Raw genomic sequence first — 20,791 nt, 5'->3', positions numbered from 1 at the left:
TTCTGTTATATTAGGTAAACCCACACAAGACAGGTTTATTATTAAGAAACCTTCCTTTATAAAAATGTATTTCTCTTAGAAAGGTGCTCAGTGAACAATTCTAGAAGCTTGTCAACTCACAAAGATCTATGGGCAAAAAATACTCAGGGGCACAGATTTAATATGAGGCATCGGGAAGTAATATTCCCTGTTTACCATTTAAATGTAAACTCTCGTGTTACATAATTCACAGTTGTGTAGCAAATATTAAAATGTGCGTAAACATCATGCAAAACAAACAGAAAAGGAACAGTTGTAAAGTAACAGTGCAGATCAAAATATGATGTTCCCAAATGAAATGTTATGGAGTTACAGAAGAAAACCACAGAGGTTGGCTGCATCCACACAACTAAATTCACAGTTTAGATTAAAAAAGAAAGTGGTGATTAATATGATGACAAAGAGGTGAGCATTCCTTCTTTCCACATTGTGTATATTGAAGAATTATTCAAATGATTGGCTAAAGATGTATTCAGGGAATCATTGTGAACCCTCTGGAAAAGTTACCACTCCCATCAGCCCATCACCCATTCCCACCCACCCCCACCACCCTCTGTATATATATAGGGTCTGACACTTCTGTTTCTAGTGTATCTGAAGAAGTGTGCATGCACACGAAAGCTCATACCAAAATATAAACTTAGTTGGTCTTTAAGGTGCTACTGAAGGAATTTTTTTATTTTCCTCTGGAAAAGGAAATCTATATCTATATATCCTAATTTACAATAGTTTTATTTAGGGCTGCACTGAAAGAGCAGCCCTTTCTGTTGGCTGCGAAATTGCCTTCCTGCATTTAACCCCCCCCCCACTTTTGAATGAGGATCTATGAACATGAATGAAGTTTGCTCACTGTACAAGGGGAGGCAGGGACATCTCTTAACTTCTGGCTTTTGTGTTGTTCTCAGCACAATATGGGAAGATAAGAGAGTACATTTTCCAGTTGCCTAGGTGGGCCTTGTGTCTGTCAAGGACTGCATTCCCCCAAGGGTAATCTGTCAGGGGCTGCACACAGACAGTGAGAAGAAACACAGCCAAAAATAGGCAGGGTTACCTCCTTTTCATTCTTATTTTCTGTCACCTGCTTCTGTGTCTTTCTCTCTTTCCTCCCTAGTAGCATATGGGGGTGAAACAGATAGCTCTTCCTATACCAAAGGGTTATTTCTGGTCCCTTGGTATGTCATCATTCATGGACAGATCAGCTATATACTTACCAACAATCTAGTGCATTAATATATATATTAACAGTTTGTGGTGTTCATTCTATTATACTTAAAAGCAAAAATGAAAGGTGCAAGAGTACAAAATGAATGAACAGAGTTGAATAAAATGCAGTTAAAAGAAGCAAGTAAAACCAGGTGAGTCAGAAAAGACATGAACTTATTACATTTTACATTCATAATGGGCTTTGGCTAGGAGTGTAATCTGGATTTTTAAAACATGGATAACAATGTGCTTAAAACTAGTGCAAACATGATAATGTAAACTAGGCTGAATTGCCTTCACCAGTGATATCTGCAAATGTAATTTATCTAATAAGTATGCCATGTGAACAGGAGAGTGATCACAAATTTAATAATTTGGATTTAATTACAGTTGTCCTCTGTGAAATGACAAGCACGTTTGTTGATTGCATTGCTGTTAACACTCCCTGAGCCTTCTCTTCCTTTTTTTAAAGCATTGTGTTTTGATATTAATTTCTCAGTGCAGTATTGTCTTTTTAGATCCTTGAAGAAAGAAAAATGTTCATTAAATATTCCCCCTAATCAGCTGTATTAAGATACGCTAAAAAATTTTTTTTAATTGCTTAATCAATCGATTCATCCATTTATTAGCAAGACAGCCACAAGTTCCCAACCCATTCTGTTATACCAGACAGGGTACAAACACATGGCACTGTTTGGGTTCACCAAGAATTCTACCCCTGAAGAACAGCGTAGGTGCCAAGGCTATTATTCTGGCAACAGTCATTCTTCTTTCAAGTATGATAGCAAGTATGATAGCTTTGCATGATCCTGCTATGGCAACAGAATGGCTCATCAGAAATGCACTGTAGCTACCACAGAACAAGCACAATCCTATTTGTGATAAAATACGGCACAAATATATTTTAATGGTAGAAAGGGTCTGCCCCATTTGTCTCTGCATTGTGATTGCAAAGAGATTCACACCTTATCATAGCCAAACATGTTATTATGCTGGGAAAGCAGAAATTAAGATTTTAAAGAAATGTTCTACTTCTCACCCCTGTGAAAAGTATAAAATTATCTGTTTGCACAATAGAGGTGATGACAGATTTCAAACAACCTTCTGCGCATTTCGATTCTGCTGAAATCAACCCTTTCCAGCACAATACTTTTTTATCATGCTTTAACATCGCATCACTGCTGATCTCAGAAACATCTGGAATGAGAGTCAAACTGGCAGCAGATTGTGGTGCTTAAACACAGATCAGCCCCAGTCCAGTAGAAATATTAGGTGGGATGTCTGTATCTTAAGTCAGAATGCAGGGGTTGTGAATTCATAGGCGGGAGGACAACTTCTCGGAAAATAAGGTGGGCCATTTTGAGGTTCCCCCCACCCCCAATCAGTCTATATTCTAAGCCATGTGAACATGAGGAAAGTAACACATCTGTACTTGAAATGGCTCAATCTATGGTATGGACCTGTGAAGCACCAACTTGGATCTCCTCAACCTTGTCAACACGATGCCTTGTCACCATTCTAATAACCAGCAGTACTGCTGCCACTTATGAGCACCACTGCCACTTCCTCCTTGCATGAACTGCTGCTTAGTAACACTTTGAAAAGCCTATTCTATGAGCCCAAATCACATGTACATCCATTTTTGCATTGAAATTTGTCTTTATTCTAGCTGTTCACCCTACTAAATTCCTCAGATGGTCCTAAAACTCTATTTCTGCTGTTCAAGTGGTTCAAGAGAACTGAGGTGCCTTTTAACAATGACTCAGGGTGTTTTAAAAGGACAGTGTCCTTTCTCATATTTTCAACCCATGGCCTGCAGCTGCATATCCAGTTACAGTGGTACATTGGTTCTCAAACTTAATCCGTTCCAGAAGTCCGTTCCAAAACCAAAGCGTTCCAAAATCAAGGCTTGCTTTGTTCCAGACTTTTAGAAACAACCCCTAAAACAGCAATTTAACATTAATTTTACTATGTAATGAGACGATGGATCCATAAATTGAAAGCAATAAACAATGTACTGCAATCACTCAATCAATCAGTAGCTGAACTGGGTTCCACACAGTCACAAAAACAAAACAAAAAAGTGTCACAAAACAAAAACTCAAAATAAATAGCAAAAACAGACAGACCTCACCATAACACTCAAAACGGAAGTGTAACATTCAAAGCGGAGCATGTTCAGTTTCCAAAAAAAGTTTGCAAACTGGAACACTTACGCCCGGTTTTGCAGTGTTTGGGTTCCAAGTTGTTTGAGTACCAAGGTATTTGACAACCAATGTACCATTGTACTTCTGTGACATGTTAGCTGAGGTCTTTGCTGAAATTTCCTCTGCTGGGTGGGGGACAGGGATGCTATCATAATATTGATTAATGATATTCAGCTAAGTCCTATCTAAGTTATTTATGTTTATTAACTTGAATAGGTCTCATTTCAATAGGCCTAGCATTGACTACCACTCTCTGTTCGTAGAAATATTTTGCACATGTTTGACACAAGAGCTGCTGAATGTGAAACAAACAGAAAATTCCAGGGTACGCATCCTATTCCCAGCACATACACATCCTATGGCTTTTCTATAAGCCATGTGTGTGAAAATATGAAGCATCATTAACATTGTAAGGTTTTTGAAACAGTGGTTGGGCTTTTTATTAGATTTGAAATATTGCTTAGGAGTTTTATTATATTGATTTATTTACAGTATTTTTTATCCATTTCCCCCTTAAAGCAGATTAAAGCAGAATTTTATGATTGACTGCACAAATGACTTCAAGACTCTTATTCTTGGACACATATATGCTTTATGAATGAACATTTAAGAATCTACTGGAGGTGATCAGACACTTTTGTGCACAGGATTATCTTGACACCTGCACAAAATATTTTTTTACTCCAGAAATAAAGTCGTACAGTGCACAAATGACTTCAAGACTCTTATTCTTGGACACATATATGCTTTATGAATGAACATTTAAGAATCTACTGGAGGTGATCAGACACTTTTGTGCACAGGATTATCTTGACACCTGCACAAAATATTTTTTTACTCCAGAAATAAAGTCGTACAGTGGCAGACTTGGGTATTATGGTAACCTGTCTGAGGCCAAAAATTGCCTCCACCCACTAGTCCTTGGGCTGCCTTCCCAAAGGTGGGTAAGGAGGCACCTGGCTTTGGGAAGGAGACACGAGAGCTCAGCAGGGTCCCACAGCCCTCCCATCTGTTTTTCAAATCTGGGAAATCTGGGAAAGCTTACTGGGCTTTGCGATGACACCCCCTAGGCTCAGCACCCAATGAGTGCTCACCGCTTAAAAGGTAAAGGGACCCCTGACCATTAGGTCCAGTCGTGACCGACTCTGGGGTTGCGGCGCTCATCTCGCGTTATTGGCCAAGGGAGCCAGCGTATAGCTTCCAGGTCATGTGGCCAGCATGACAAAGCCGCTTCTGGCGAACCAGAGCAGCACACAGAAATGCTGTTTACCTTCCCACTTGGAGCGATACCTATTTATCTACTTGCACTTTGAGGTGCTTTCGAACTGCTAGGTTGGCAGGAGTTGGGACCGAGCAACGGGAGCTCACCCCATCGCGGGGATTCAAACCACCGACCTTCTGATCGGCAAGCCCTAGGCTCTATGGCTTAACCCACAGCGCCACCTGCATCCACATCCCTAAATCCACCCCTGATTTGCAGCAGGCTTCACCAATAAATTATTTGCTCCATTCAGCTTGCTGGGGTCAGAACAAAACAAATCTTACTCACCTCTTCAGCATGAATGCCACAAAGCTTGCTTCCAGAAAGGAGTTTGTTTTTCAGGCTTTTGTTCTAAAGGGAGGAGAATAAATATAGATGGATAGATAGATAAATAAATATCACCAGCATGCATTAAAATAATAAGAAATCATCTCAATATTTTAGCATAGTATATGAAAATATGATATTTAGGATAGCAGTGAGGACAAAAATACATCAAGAATGAAGATAGATATATAATAGCACAAGTAGCATTTTCTCTTTCCTAGATGCCTGTGGAATTTACTTTTAATTTACTTTTAAATATTCATTTGAGGGGACAGAAAAGCACACTTAAGTTTTCAAAAATAGACTGTCAATCAAGGTGGAAAGTATTTGTTTGGACAAGCCACAATATGGGATAGAAAGGGTGGTAGGTTATGGAAAGACGGCACTTTCTCCCCCTGTTGACTTAAATGAAGCAATGCTTGTTTTTGCTATGTATGGACTTTGTCCCTAGTTTTAGTGCATTTTCAGCACATGAAGGGGCTTGTCTGAACTCCCCCAATGTCTTCACACATAAATGTCACTAGCTCGAGGGGAAGCTGCAGCACAGGGAATAATAATGTGAAGCATCCTTGTCACAAGATACCACACTTCAAATTTGACTGGATACGAAACCACGTGGTAGCTGCAAATACCGTTCAAGCAATTTAAGAACTGCCCCACAGTCTGTTACTTGGTAGCTGATTTAATGTACAGATTCTCACTTGGAAAACAGAGAGACTGAGTCTATTTTAATTCCATTCATCTTCATGCTAAGAATACAGGGAAACAGACCATAAGCCTATGTTCGCTTATATGCAGGTGCCAAACTAGCCACACATTTTAGCATATGTGAAAATTTTCCCAGATACTTTGCAACAAAAGCTGTACCAAGTCTTTTCACTCTTCCCCCACCTCCATTTTCTGCCCTCATTATTGTACAGAAACCCATTACTATCTATATTTCATTACATGTGGGATATTAAGAAGCCTCATGAAAAAGCTAAAGTGGTTTCTAATGGATCTTATGTTTTTTTTTAAAACACCATGCTACTCCAATCGAGGAGAGCTTGCATAATTAATACCACATTTTTAATATATTAACAACAATTACGGCATTGACAAGCAGTGCAGATGTTCTGGATACAGGATGATCCTGTAGAGGAAAGTGAGAGGCAGACTGCAGAAAGTGCTTTCAGGCATTTTCCCATTCCTGGCTTTTATACAGCAAGTGTAATAATAGTATAGCACTTCCCTACAGAGTCAAATAAAGCTCAGGAACCATTGTCTCGAGCCCTGGAGGCCCTATTTCTTTTCAAACGCCACTTTGGGAAGGAATGATTCTGAGCAGAGAAACAGCAGGGAGAAGACTCATCATTGTGTTGCTTTGTCCTGCAAAGGGTACTGAAACATGTTTTGGCAGCAACCCAACATGGGCAAGTGGATGTTCCGGGCTATGAAGAGGCATATAAGTAAAGGATTAAGCACTTTCTCTTCTACTGTTGTTTCTCTACCCCTCCTGAGGTATATATATTTTCCCCTTTTTTAAAAAAGGTCATCACTATTCAGTACATTCACTTGGATGCGACATGTGCTTAGGTCTTGTGAGTTCATTATTTGGGAAAATCACCATGAAATTGGTGCATAATCTTTACAATTAAAAAAATGTTGGTCTGGAAAGCTTTTCACACTAGATAAGACAATCAAAACTAGACAATTGTATCACAAGGAAGATGTAGGTGAGGTGTCTTCAGGAACCTCTCAATAGGAGAGCCTTAGGAGGAGTGGTTTGTGATTTTGCTTCCAAATTCAATAACTCCATTTTATTAGCGGGAAGGACCATTTAATAAGTCAAATGAACTCCAGTTAGCTGAGGTGGGAAGTAATCTGGCTATGCGGAGATTAAACATAGGGAAGAACTTTCTGACAGTAAGAACTGTCCAACAGTGGAATGGACACCTTCCTTGGTGGTGGATTTTAAAACAGAGGTTGGATGGCCATCTGTGGTGTAGTGGTTAAGAATGGTAGACTCGTAATCTGGTGAACCAGGTTCGCGTCTCTGCTCCTCCACATGCAGCTACTGGGTGACCTTAGGCTTGTCACACTTCTTTGAAGTCTCTTAGCCTCACTCACCTCACAGAGTGTTTGTTGTGGAGGAGGAAGGGAAAGGAGAATGTTAGCCGCTTTGAGACTCCTTCAGTTAGTGATAAAGTGGGATATCAAATCCAAATTCCTCCTCCTCCTCCTCCTCCTCTTCTTCTTCTATGATGCTTTAATTGAGATTCCTGCATTTCAAGGGGTTGGACTAGATAACCCTTGGGGTCTCTTCCAACTCTACAATTCTATGGTTCTGTGATTCTATTAACTACAGGCAGGGTCGGTCTGGGATGGCCCTCTTCCTGGAGAGGAGGCAAAAGACGGGATTCTGCCTATCACAACCAGTAGGAGGAATATCAGAGGAATACCCTTTACCTTGATGCAATAACACTCACGAAAAATGAAAAGAAAAGAAAAGGGCTAGACCATTTCTCTTTTCTTAATTTCTGTTAAATGCCATCCCGTTACTTTTCACACTGCAGCATGCAGTGTCTAGGAAATCCACATCAAAACATATTTTAAAAATGAAATATGTGAAGTCTTTCAATGACAACCAGCTATAAATGATATGGAAACCAAGCCCTATGCATTTGATTCTTTTAAGATAAGCACACTGCAGCAGTAATGCAAATTTATTTCTAACTAGTAATAGCATCCTCTAAAGTTATGCATGGGAAACATGTTATCAATTGAAACAGAATTAATTGAATTCAGTACATCAAGCCAGATTTAAGTCTGCATTCTAATGGAAACTCTGAAAGTTTGAGTTGTAAATAAGACATTTCTTAGTTTTATTGGACTAAATCTGCTTGCTAAGACCGATGCAAAAAATAATTCCCATTCACTGTTTACATTTGAAATCCCTCATGTGTCCTTTGCACAATTCCTGGGTAATGACAGCATACAGCATCTTGTTTCACACACATTTTAACTTGTTCCTGTCTATTACCCACTGAAAGTGGCTCCTTCTGCAATGATAAATCGCTTCAAGCTGCTTGATGCAGGTGTTTGTTGCACTATGAGGCAATGAAGAGGAACAACAATATTATTCTACAGAGAACTCAGAATTCACACTTTCAGCACATCTCATTTCTTTGGAGCACGTATGCAACCCAGTCAATCAGCACAAACTGGAAGAGACTAAGGGTTTTCTGCCATGCATTAATTGACTTTGTCCTCAACAAGGGTATATGTCTGAGCTGGCATTTCACAGCTATCGTCTACACTGCCCCTTTTGTTCTTTTCTTTTTTTAATTATTCACTTTTCTTTTTCTATCATTACATACATCTCATATCAGTAACATTTATGTTACATCACTTCTCCCCTCCCCTCCTGGGCTTCCCCCAACTTCCACTTCTTGTTTGTTTCCCTCTTGTTACATACTGCTGTTTCTTAAGAGTCTACTATATAATTTCTTTTATTGTTTTAAATGTTATTTGTTGATAAAGGTGTGAGTGTTTATTTAAATCCTGCCATCAAGTCAATAGTCTTCCTTTGTTTCTGCAAGTATGTTATAAATGGTTCCCACTCTTTTTCAAAGTCATTGTTGTCTTTTTCTCGAAGTCTGTCCGTCAATTTTACCAGTTCTGCATAGTTCATCAATTTCTCTTGCCCTTGTTCTTTAGTTGGAATTTCTCCAGTCTTCTACTTTTGTGCTACTGTATCAGAATTCTCGCCACCGTAGTAGCATACATAAATAGTGTCCTCTTCTCTTTCGGCAGATCTTGGCCTAAAATACCTAACAGGAAGGCTTCTGATTGTTTAACAAATGCTATTTTCAACATTTTCTTCAATTCATTATATATCATTTCCCAATACAATTTTACATTTTTATAATCCCACCACATATGATAAAAAGTACAGTGGAACCTCGGTTTATGAACACCTCGGTTTATGAATTTTCGGTTTATGAACGCCGTGGACCCATCTGGAACGGATTAATTCATTTTCCATTACTTTCAATGGGAAAGTTTGCTTCAGTTTATGAACGTTTCAGTTTATGAACAGACTTCCGGAACCAATTACACCCATGCTTCAGTTTATGAACGCTTCAGTTTAAGTACTCCGCGGACCTGTCTGGAACGGATTAATCCACTTTCCATTACTTTCAATGGGAAAGTTTGCTTCAGTTTATGAACGCTTACTCCGCGGACTGTCTGGAACGGATTAATTCACTTTCCATTACTTTCAATGGGAAAGTTCACTTCAGTTTATGAACGCTTCAGTTTATGAACAGACTTCCGGAACCAATTGTGTTCATAAACCGAGGTACCACTGTACCTTCAGCATCGCACCTCCAACACTCTTTCTTTTCATTTTTATACATTTTTGCCAATTTGTCCAGTGATGTGTACCATCTATACATCATCTTCATGTAATTCTCTCTCAACAATATACAATCCGTAAATTTCAAATTTACTTTCCACAATTTTTTCCAATCTTCAAGTTGTATATTGTGACCCATATCTTGTGCCCATTTAATCATTACTGATTGTACTTCTTCATCTTTAGTTTCCCACTCCAAAAGGATATTATATGCTTTTTTTAATAGTTTCGAATTTTCTTCTAACACTTCATTTTGGAATTTGGAAACCGAATATGAAAAACCTTTCTTATTGTCCTCTTTCAAGATATCCTTTAACTGTCTATGGTGCAACTAACTTTGAAGATGCTCCTTTATTTCTTCATATTCTTTAAGTTTTGGGTTTCCTTGTTCTACCAGTAAATCTCTATATGCTGGCCAATCTCCCTTTTCCCCCAAAGTTTTAAGTGAGAATGCCTCAATAGGTGATAACCACCAAGGTGTCTTAGGTTCTAATAATAGCTGCCAAGTTTTCCCTTTTCTCGCGAGGAAGCCTATTCAGCATAAGGGAAAATCCCTTTAAAAAAGGGATACCTTGGCAGCTATGGTTCTAATAGGTCTTTATATTTTCCCCACTCTTTAAACAATGATCTCCTTATTATATGATTGTGAAACCCTTTATGTATTTTCGCCTTTCCATACCATAGCTAAGCATGCCATTGAAACCTATTGTCATGTCCTTCTAGTTATGTTATTTCCTCCCTATCTAGCTTGATCCAATCACGGATCCATATTAGGGATGCAGCTTCATAATACAGTTTTAACTCTGGAAGTGAGAATCCACCTCTTTCTTTCACATCTGTTAGTATCTAATTTTTTATCCTTGGCTTTTTCCTATTCCAGACAAATCTTGAAATCTCTCTTTGCCATTCTGTGAAGCATGAATTTCTCATTATTACTGGGATAGTTTGGAAGAGAAATAACATCCTTGGAAATACATTCATTTTTATAGTTGCAATTCTTTCCAATAAAGAAAGGTTCATCCTATTCCATATTTCCAAGTTTATTTTAATTTTATGCCAATTTTTTTCATAATTATCTTTAAAAATATTTATGTTTTTTTGCTATTGTCCATACACCCAAATACTTTACTTTTTAATGTACTTCTATCCCTGTCATTTCTATTATTTCTTTCCTTTCAGATTCTTTAATATTTTTAATAACAATTTGGTTTTGTTGTTGTTGTTTAGTCGTTTAGTCATGTCCGACTCTTCGTGACCCCATGGACCATAGCACACCAGGCACTCCTGTCTTCCAATGCCTCCTGCAGTTTGGATCCTGCCACTTGACCAAACTCTTGTATTATATACCAAACTCTGTATTATATTGTACTGTCCCTTTTGTTCTTGATGTCAAGGGCCAGTTGGTGGACTCTCCTTCCTTGGAGATTTTAAAACAGAGGTTGGATGGCCATCTGTCTTAGACCCTGTGTGGTGTAGTGGTTAAGAATGGTAGACTCGTAACCTATGCTTTACACCTGCTGAGTCTTATGCTGTGCCAAGGGCATTTTTTTTACTCATGGATTGATTCTACATTTGTTTTTGTTTTTTGTTTTTTTCATGGAGCAGGGGAGCCTCAAAGCAGCAGCAATGCATTTCAGCTTTGGGGAGCTTACATCTTTCTTTCTTTCTTTGGATTTTTTCTTCTGGCCTAGGGTTCAATATTGTAAACCCAGAGCAAAGTATCCAGGCAGGAGACAGTGGGAAATCTGGCACAAAAAGTGATTTTCTTTCCAAAGACAAATGCAGAGACTCTGAACTACAGTTCAATCTAGACAAGCCAAAGAAGAGGAGGTCAAGGGCATCACAGCGCTCCGAAGGATAACTCGATTAATTATAAACCAATCCGAAAGAAAGCTTGAGAGGAATACTGAAATCTGGCTGCATTTTCACAGGGAACAGAAAGAAATCTGAGACCTGGGAAGGACATGGTAAGCCTGAGGCAAGAACATCACACTCTTTATCTCAAATTAAGAATGAGCTTGAAGGTAACTTCTATTCACTGTTAAAGCAGGAGGTGCTAAATTCAGTGATAATTACTGTGCTAATGCATTGCTCATTTGGCTATGATACCCCTGGAGGTGATTATGGGCGAGGGACATTGAATCTATACAGAGTGCATATCCCAGTTGTTAGACTTCACAAACATTTGCAACTGCTTCTTGTACCACCAGCCCACTCCACACTACAAGCAGGTGCAGCTGAGCAACCCACAAGTTCCCTGCCATCTCTGCTGCAGGAATCGTGCTTTGAACCTGCAAAAAAAATGATAGCTCCTTCTTCAAAGGTACTTGTGTTAACCCAATTTCATCGCTTCCAGCTTAGTACCAAACAGAGAGTGGGAAGTTTCAATAAAGAAAGACCTTTATCTTAACGTTAACCAAGACTGACACTTTTACTTCTTTATGCAGGGCCTAGTTATGGAAACTCACCCCAATAGAAGGTGGTGATGCTTCCCAATGGCCTTGAAAGAGGAGCAGACAAAGCCATTCTGGTCTATTGATGGCTACTAGCCACAATAGCTACAAAAGGCCCTCCACATTTGTAGCAGCACTGCTTCTGAATACCAGTTGCTGGAAATCACAGGAGGGGAAAATGCTCTTGTGCCTGAATCATCCTTGCAGGTTTCCCCACATGCATCTGGTTGGCCACTGTGAGAACAGAATGCTGAACTAGATAAGCCATTGCCCTGATCCAGCAGGGCCTTCTTATGTTCTTAAGTTTAGCAGTGTCTATAGAAAAATAGGAAACTGCCTTATCCCAGGTCACATTGTTGTGGGAATGTTCAGGGAGGCAGGAGAGGATATATTGTTTATTAATATCCTTCCTAACTTGCACTAGCAAGTTCTATAATTTAGCAGAGTTTTCCATTCCCCTCTTAAACCCACAGCAGATAGCTGGTTGCAGGCTTGCTTAAGCCTCTCACTATCATACAATTCAGTATTGAATTGTATGTTCCTGGTAAATTCCCTTTTAATCCCTCTTAAAAAGAATAAACATGCCACAATCTTTACTCACATCATCAGTTCACAGTTGGATCCCTGAAAGCAGACTTAGTTACAAAGTATATACATGTTGATCTATCCCATATGGGGATAATCCCAGTGTCCTCTATTGGGTGAAAGTCAACAGAGCATTTCTAGCTTTAAAAAGCTGCTCCAATGACAGAGGAAGTCGAAGAGAGAGTGTGCTGTGTGACTTGCCCTTTTGTTACCTGGGCAGGTAAGGTCACACCAACGTCTAGCCACATGCATAGGAAGTATGTCCCAGCCAGGAGGAAACAGGAAATTTTTGACTGACTGGACCAAACATTCCCCTGCATGTCCACTCTAGGAAAACAATAAATGTTGTACTTGAGTGCTACTTATGTTTCACATCCCACAATTGTCACACTATCCACCTCCATCGATCTGCCCGGACACTGAGGTCCAGTGCCGAGGGCCTTCTGGCGGTTCCCTTGCTGCGAGAAGCCAAGTTACAGGGAACCAGGCAGAGGGCCTTCTCGGTAGTGGCACCCACCCTGTGCAACACCCTCCCACCCAAAAGAAAAATAACTACCAGACTTTTAGAGGAAATCTGAAGGCAGCCCTGTTTAGGGAGGCTTTTAATGTTTAATTGATTATTTTATTTTATTTTTCTGTTGGAAGCCGCCCAGAGTGGCTGGGGAAACCCAGGCAGATGGGTGGGGTATAAATAATAAATTATTATTAAATTATTATTATTTGTCCAGCTGTCCCAGTATTGCCAGCAGCTAAACCTCTATGAGGTCTAGTTAGAACATTGGACTAGGACCTAGGAGACCATGATTCAAATCCCCACTTAGTCTTGAAGCTAATTGGATGAATTTGGTCCACTCACTGTCTCTTAGCTGAACCTGCCTCACAGAGTTGCTGCAAGGGGGGAAATGAGGAGGGTGAAAACTGTGTATGTCACCACATTGAGCTGCTTCAGGAAACACTGAATAGAAATAAATAAATAAACTGGAAATGACAAAGATTGAACTTAGAACTTTCTGCATGCAAAGCTTTACCACTGAGCTGTGGAATTTTTAAGATCCTTGGGTACACTTTGAAAACGACTCATGCATGAGCAATTTTGATTAAAAACTGAATTTGCCTGAATGCTTTTTCTTTTTCTTTTTAAGAGACATTTTGGACATTCAACCTCCTTCCTTGCCCATCCCCATGGCACAGTTATACCAGTGATCAGTGTAGAAGCTTGCTGACAGCGTGATGAATAATGATGTCATATTTACTTATTAAAGGAATACTCAACAAACCTCACCAGATGACAGGTTAAATTTATCAAGGGCACTCATGGGAACCTGTTGCAAAGAGCAAGTGAACACTGTTGTTTATTGTTGGAGTGTTATTTGGTGTTACCGGTACTGAGCTCTGACCACATTGCAGTGACAGGCATTGCTTTGCATTTTGATTAATATTTTGATGGTATTCCTTCACTTGCAATTTGCAAAGCACATTTAACCTGTGTTCAGGTTGTACAAATAATCTGGCTGTGCAACTAATTATAGCATTGTATTCAAAATAATATGTTGATGATCATGATAATTTAGAGGAAGATACTGTCCAGCTTAGATGCGTGTAGCAAAAAGAGGCAGCTCAACAGTGCACGCAGGGAATAAATAGCCCCTTGGCCGTCAATCATAAATTGCAACATCAAATTCTCCCCAACAACCAAGAGGTGCCCAATAAGATTCGTGGCCATCCAAACTAACCCACCCAGCAACAGATGGATGTCTTGTTTGCCCCAACCGCAACACGTGCTCTCCATGAAGAACACGCTTTGTTTAAATTTGCCACATTACGTGATATACCCAGTTGCCCACTGACTTACAGAATCATCATGTGAGTGAGAGCCCTGTCAGTTTGGTCAAGCAAAATTTACTTAGGCCTGGATTCGGTTTCTGCACTGATGAATGATTTTAAACCTTCAGTCAAGCTTGGACAAAGACTGCAGCGAGGCACCTGTGATCTTGTTCTGAAGGCATTTGCTGTCTTGCTGTCTAGGAATAAGTTTAAAGAAAGCAATTGTCCTGGACAAGTCACACAATACAGTGATCAGTTAAGGAAAAAGGAAGTGGATGTTCTCTGAGACCCAGTCCAAATGTTATACTCAACACATCTCAGTCAAGAGTTTTCTCCCTCCCACAACCCCTATATGTCTTATTTATAACAAGTATAATACATTATTATGGGATATATGCACATTCACTTAGCAAATGCTATCACAGACTGCCTGTGAGATAATGTCAGGTCAAAGCCTACTAGGGACCACAACATTGATTTGCATGCAAATCTACTGGAAGGTAGGGCAGAATTAAACACCACTTTAATAGGATTCTGATCATCCACCCTATCTGGAGATGCAACTTTATTATTTTCCTCATCTGTGGGCTACTTGAATTGTCTTTAAAAGCATCCCCATTCACAGTGCAATAATCCACACAGTAACCAGGTCCAGACATTATGAAGGCATTCATTCAATGCTTTTTATATTAATAGAAAATATATTTTATACTTAACCACCAAGTTAAGCATATGAAACATAACTGCTCAAATAGCCAGGGGTTTATTTTTAATTTCTCTTTAAAATACAGTAATTGTTAACACTAAACATAGCCCTCAGATTTAGTGAAAATGTCTCATTAAATCCAAAATAAATGAATCACCAAGGTAATTTGGGTAATATACAAGAGCAGTGAAGTGTTTGCATCCTCTTCTCATTAAGCACATTTAATAACTAAAATCTGTTCTTGGTCTATGACATTATTGCTTGCTTCAGTTCCTAGTAATTTCAGCATCCCAACTGATAGGAACCATGAACAAAACATGCAAAATCTTAGTGACCATATTAATGTGTGACTGTATTTCCTTTATTAACTCATTAACAATATTTAATTCTGGTATAAACACCTAGCAAGACAGAAGGGAAGGGCCATGTGGGAACATGGCAAGCATTAGGGTCCACAGTAGAAGAAAACCCTAATTAAAACCTGTGAGATTGTCCCACTGACATTCATCAGTATCATCTAATTCAGTAAGTGAACCAATTCACATCTTTCTGCTAAACATGAAGAGCTCCGCTGGTTGGTTGTGATTCCCCTTCAATGTGTCAAATGCTGCCATTTCTATAATAATACACCAGAACCTATTCTCATATAAAGCATCAGCAAATGACATGGCCCTTTCTGAACTGTAACATGTCAGAATAAAAATAAAAATTCATTCCAGTAGCACCTTAGAGACCAACCAAGTTTGTCATAGGTATGAGCTTTCATGTGCATGCACACTTCTTCAGATACACTGAAGTGTGCATGCACATGAAAGCTCATACCTATGACAAACTTGGTTGGTCTCTAAGGTGCTACTGGAAGGATTTTTTATTTTGACTGCGTCAGACCAACACAGCTACCTATCTGTAACTTGTAACATGTCAGGACAGTGATTGCAGATTTTTTAATATATATAATTATTTTTATTAATGATTTTCTTGGGGGGAAAGAGGTGGGTGGGGTGGGGAGTTGGGTGTGATTGAAGATTTGATGCTTAGCTTCTTCTTGTTGTAACAGTTTGCTCATGTTTACATGAGCAAACTAGACTCTATGAGATTTTGAAAGTTTCTGCCCCAAATAGTTGACACTGCTGCATGAGAGTTGAATGAAAGTAGCTCCGACCAAAAGAAATGTTATCATGTTATTTTGACCATACAGTTAATATCTAATATTAAATAGCAGGCAAAGTACTGTTCAGTGGGAGAAAAAACAATGTCATTATGCAGGAAGGCTCAGTACAAATTAACCAGTGGCTTCTCCCGGATATTGAGAAGTGGGGGCATAGTGTTTGTTTATGCAAGGAGAATCACGTTCTCCTTCAGAAAATTATTTCCCACAATCAATGCCAATCTAGACATTTTACCCACTGTCTGGAAGGCGTTATTTGTTTTGACCAAGATAAATTTGAGTCTGCTTTCCCTTAATGAATAGAGTAAATCAAACTATGCCGAGCCCATCTTCAGGACATTTTATATAGGAATCATCCCCCCAAAAAAAACAAAAAACAAAACAAAACAAAACTGCATTGTGCTTCTCAGGACGATGACAGGGCTGATTGCCAAAATGAGCTATTTCCCATTTCCTATTAAATGATGGCTCTTTACAGAGGTTTGATAGCACAGGGGAGGGTGTGTGGGGAGGAAACATCATTGAAGGGCAAATAAATATCTTTGAACACCCTACTGTGTTTTCGGTAGCAGCGTTGGTATTGTGAGTTATGCAAATTGTTTTTCAGCAGGGTAGGAGCTTGCTTTATATGACATGAAATGGTGAATTTGCTAAAATCCAGGAAGGGTTGCCCAGCCCTTCAATCATACAAGAGAAAGATAAATTGACTTTCATGCAGCTTTACTATAAGGAATGTAAATAAGGTGGAGGGGGGGGGTGGACTTCAGCCAGAGAAATGGGTGATAACTTTTATAAACAAGAAGAACACATAAGAGAAATAATGAATGTGTGTGAGTGGAGGGGCCACAACCTCAGAGAGAGAACATCATTCAAAATCAGTCTATGCTACTACACATACATGTGTGTTCACACATGCACATAAACACTCCATGCCCTCTTCTTGTTTGGCTCCTAACATGATAGACAGATGATAAATTAACTGAATTAGAAGAGGGAGGGAGGGAAGGAGGGAGGGAGGGAGGGAGGGAGGGAGGAAGGAAGGAAACGAAATAGGTGTGGCAACATATGTGGCCCTCCAGGTGTTGGATTACAATTGCCATCATCCCTGACCATTAGACATGCTGCCTGAGGCTGATTAGAGTTGAGTTCAACAATATATGGAGGTCCCGAGGTGACCCACCCTGGAAAAAGAATGATAGATAAAAGTGAGGTATGTAGGAACCCAATGAGATGTGGGGAGTGTTGACAATGGACTGAGATGTAAAGGTGTCTGCAGAGCAAAGAAACTGGGAAAAGAGGATGCCAGGGACTAGAGCAGGTGCAGGTGTGTGTGTGGGGGGGGTTATTTATGGGATATTTCTCCATGCAATTACTTTTTCCTTCAGAGTGGCATTTCTTTCTTTTTCTCTGGGAGAATTATTTCACTTCTTTCAGTGGATTGGTCCGTCCCCCCCCCCCAATTCAGGAGAATATAAAGTCAAATTTTTGTTTGTGCATTTAAATTAGGGAAATTTGTTTCACATTGATTCTCCCCCACCCTGCCCCAGCAAGAACATTCAGCTGAACAGCCTAGATAGTGCCAAGATGGTGAGGTGCCTTTGTGTGCCATTGGAGCAAGAGAGGCAGAGCGGGGAAACCCTTGCTGCTGATTGGTGCATTCCTAAGGTAGTCCAAGGAAGCAGGCAAGACTTGATCCCTATTTAAGGAACAATCTGCCTTCTCTCCAGCCTCTCCATTTGCTGCAGCAGCTTCCCTCTCTGTCTCCCAGTGTGCTTCAGGGTTCCCACTAGGGGGCCCTATAGGATTTTTTCCCCTATTCGTAATTTGGATTGCAGATTGGTATTTTATTTTATTTTATTTGCCTACTTCACACTGAATAGCAGGAAGGAGTGCTTAGGGTTGCCATATTTTAAAAAGTGAGAATCTGGATACAAAAGTCTGGAAAAAAGGGTTTGGCCAAGTTTCGGGGGTGGGGGTAGGGGAAATTGTTGAGCGTTTTTAAAGGGAAATTGCCAAAATCTACCACTTCCAACATGCTGATGGATTTTCACAGACATCACAGCAATTTCCACCCAGACGTATGGCAACCCTAGTGAATGCTTGGTTTGCTGTGTCGTTAAATAGGTTAATCTTCTGGATTTTTTCACTGGGTCAGGAGGTCAGACTTCCTCATCCACCTGAGGTTCTGTGGTCCTGGGGGGTGGTGACAGAGCAAAGTTTCCCTTCTCACCTTAAGAGTGTGGCCAGTGAATTGGGGCATGCTAGGGAGACTTGCCCACCTCATGAGAATACTTTGAGAAGAGAAGAGAAGGCTCCCTGGAAAAGACCCTGATGTTAGGAAAGATTGAGGCCACAAGGAGAAGGGGATGGCAGAGGACGAGATGATTGGACAGTGTTCTTGAAGCTACCAACATGAGTTTGACCAAACTGCGGGAGGCAGTGGAAGACAGGAGTGCCTGGCGTGCTATGGTCCATGGGGTCACAAAGAGTCGGACACAACTAAATGACTAAACAACAAGGGGGCCCTGCCCAATTCTTTAGGCAAGGCTGGTTCATCCAGTGGCTATAGTTATCCAGTTCAGTTACCTCTTGCTCCATAGTCAACCTCCTCTGCTGATTTTAATTTAATGTCTAAATAAAAGTGGCCCAGTTCAGCCCCAACTTGAATTCCTTATTGCGACTCAATTCATTTTAGCCCTTCCAAAGCTGTGAGAAACAGGTCTCTGCAGAGGCAGCTGGGGCAGGGCTGGTTTTATATAACCACTGCCTCAGTTTGGGTTCCTTCCTCAGCTTTTCAGCCAAGCAATCATTTATTGTGTTTGACTAAAAGCCATTACTAAATCCTCAGCTATTCAGAGCACCTACTCAAAGAGATTTTTGTCTCTCCATTCCCTTCCCCTTAACTGTGGCCTTTGGGAACTTGGTTGTCTGCCTGACCTGACTACATTCCTGCCTCTGGTCCTGCTATGACCTACCATGAACTCATCTTTAGCCCCTGTGGACTTGGTCCCATCCAGACCTTTGGATTGTCCACAAAAGGAATCTGAATTTGGACACTCCTTTTTGCTTCTTTCCTGGGTTTTCATATGTTCGTCGGGAGGTATCTATGAGTGTTAAGATAGCTCTTTCCCACAGCCTCCCCCAAAACCCTTCAATTTATTTCTACACAGTTTACACCAAACTTGTTATAGAAAAGCATGTTCGCTTAATGATTCCATTCATATAGGAAGCATTTCTAATTAAAACCAAGCAATGGATTTAAACAGAGAATCCCATTTTACAGTATTTGATTCTGAGATGTGGGGTAATTGCTTGCACTATGCAGGGCTGTATAGTGAGGAAGCCTGGTGATTCTTTGATCCTTTCTCCTGAAGGGAGTGATTGGGAGCTTCCAGTGCTGCTTCCAAGATTCAGTAGAAACAGAGCACCTTTTCAGAGATATGTCAGCCTGCAGCACCATCTTTCCATTTATTTGAGAAATGGTGCAGAAGTGTTTGACCTCCGCAGGCTGCAGATTGGGCTTTAAAAGTCCATTACTGTGAACTGACAGCACCACCAAAGGCAAACTGATAAAAATGAAATGAGCAACATCCTGAAGCTATATATGCAAAAAGAAAAGGGGGGGGGGGAATCTAAATATCAAATGCATTATTGAATTCCTGACTTCCAAACAACACACTGCTGCATTGAACAAGCGTGCCAGGAGGCAGAGTACCACTATTTAGCTCCACATCTTTTATCTTTCTTCTACAGACTGTAGAATAGTGCATTAAGTTCTGGCAGGTTGGTAAACATTTGTATTGTGACCATTGTCTTAAATATACCCTTGTGGAAAGAGCATGAGTAGAAGAAACAGGAACAGATTACCAAGATTCTTGGAATAAAAATCACACTTAGGTTGCCCTCCCATTAATGTAATCTGTATGCTGGTTCCCCACCCCCCCCACCCCACATAAATGCAGGCAATCGTTGTGCTAGTGAGCTTTCTGTTCCAAAATTGCCCCCATTTTTTAAACTATTGCATGTGCCCGTGGAGTCTGTCACTGGGAAAGGCCATGAGGTGGCTAGGTCCAGCTGTGTACTTTTGACATCATCAGGATGTGCACTGAGACTCTGAAATTATCTCCCTAGAAAAGTTAGACTGGCTAGAAGTTAGTTCTGCAACTAGCAGGTGAACACTTTCTTATTCCAAAAGGCTTTTTGGGAACTGATTTATTTTAATGAAAGAGATGGTGCCGTGCTGTTTTTATTGCAATCATTTGTATGGTTTTAATAGTATGCCTGTATATATTTAATGGTTGTTGTTGTTGTTTTAATTCCTCTCCCAATGTTTCTGGCTGTTTTTATTTTTCTCTGTAAGCCACATTGAGTCTCTATCAGAGAAAGAGGTAGGGTGTAAATAAATATATAATATTAATATAATAACAGGGTCTCAATTCAGAGCAGGGGCCCCTTGCTGGCAATTTTTGAAAGGAAAGGGGTTGTACTCATGACAAAAGTACATGGCTAATGTCACATATATTTTGAGCACAGACAGGGAAGAGAATAGTATTGCAGATATCATCAGAATGTGAAAAGACAGCAGAAGCAGCAACAGACAGCAGAAGCAGCAACTTACC

The 20,791-nt window shown here is 40.1% G+C and overlaps 1 protein-coding gene across 2 annotated transcripts in view; it reads right to left on the bottom strand.

Moving 5' to 3' along the window:
- Positions 1-20,791, bottom strand: part of LUZP2 (leucine zipper protein 2) — a 293,189-nt gene that overhangs the window by 81,935 nt on the left and 190,463 nt on the right. For both annotated transcript variants that reach the window (XM_060279056.1, XM_060279101.1), the window contains exon 6: positions 4,999-5,061. In XM_060279056.1, coding sequence (XP_060135039.1) covers positions 4,999-5,061 — 63 coding nt within the window. The remainder of the gene's footprint in view (positions 1-4,998; positions 5,062-20,791) is intronic.

This window comes from Zootoca vivipara, chromosome 1, assembly GCF_963506605.1.
Source record: "Zootoca vivipara chromosome 1, rZooViv1.1, whole genome shotgun sequence".
NCBI lineage: Eukaryota > Metazoa > Chordata > Lepidosauria > Squamata > Lacertidae > Zootoca > Zootoca vivipara.
This window is presented reverse-complemented; position numbering and strand designations above follow the sequence as displayed.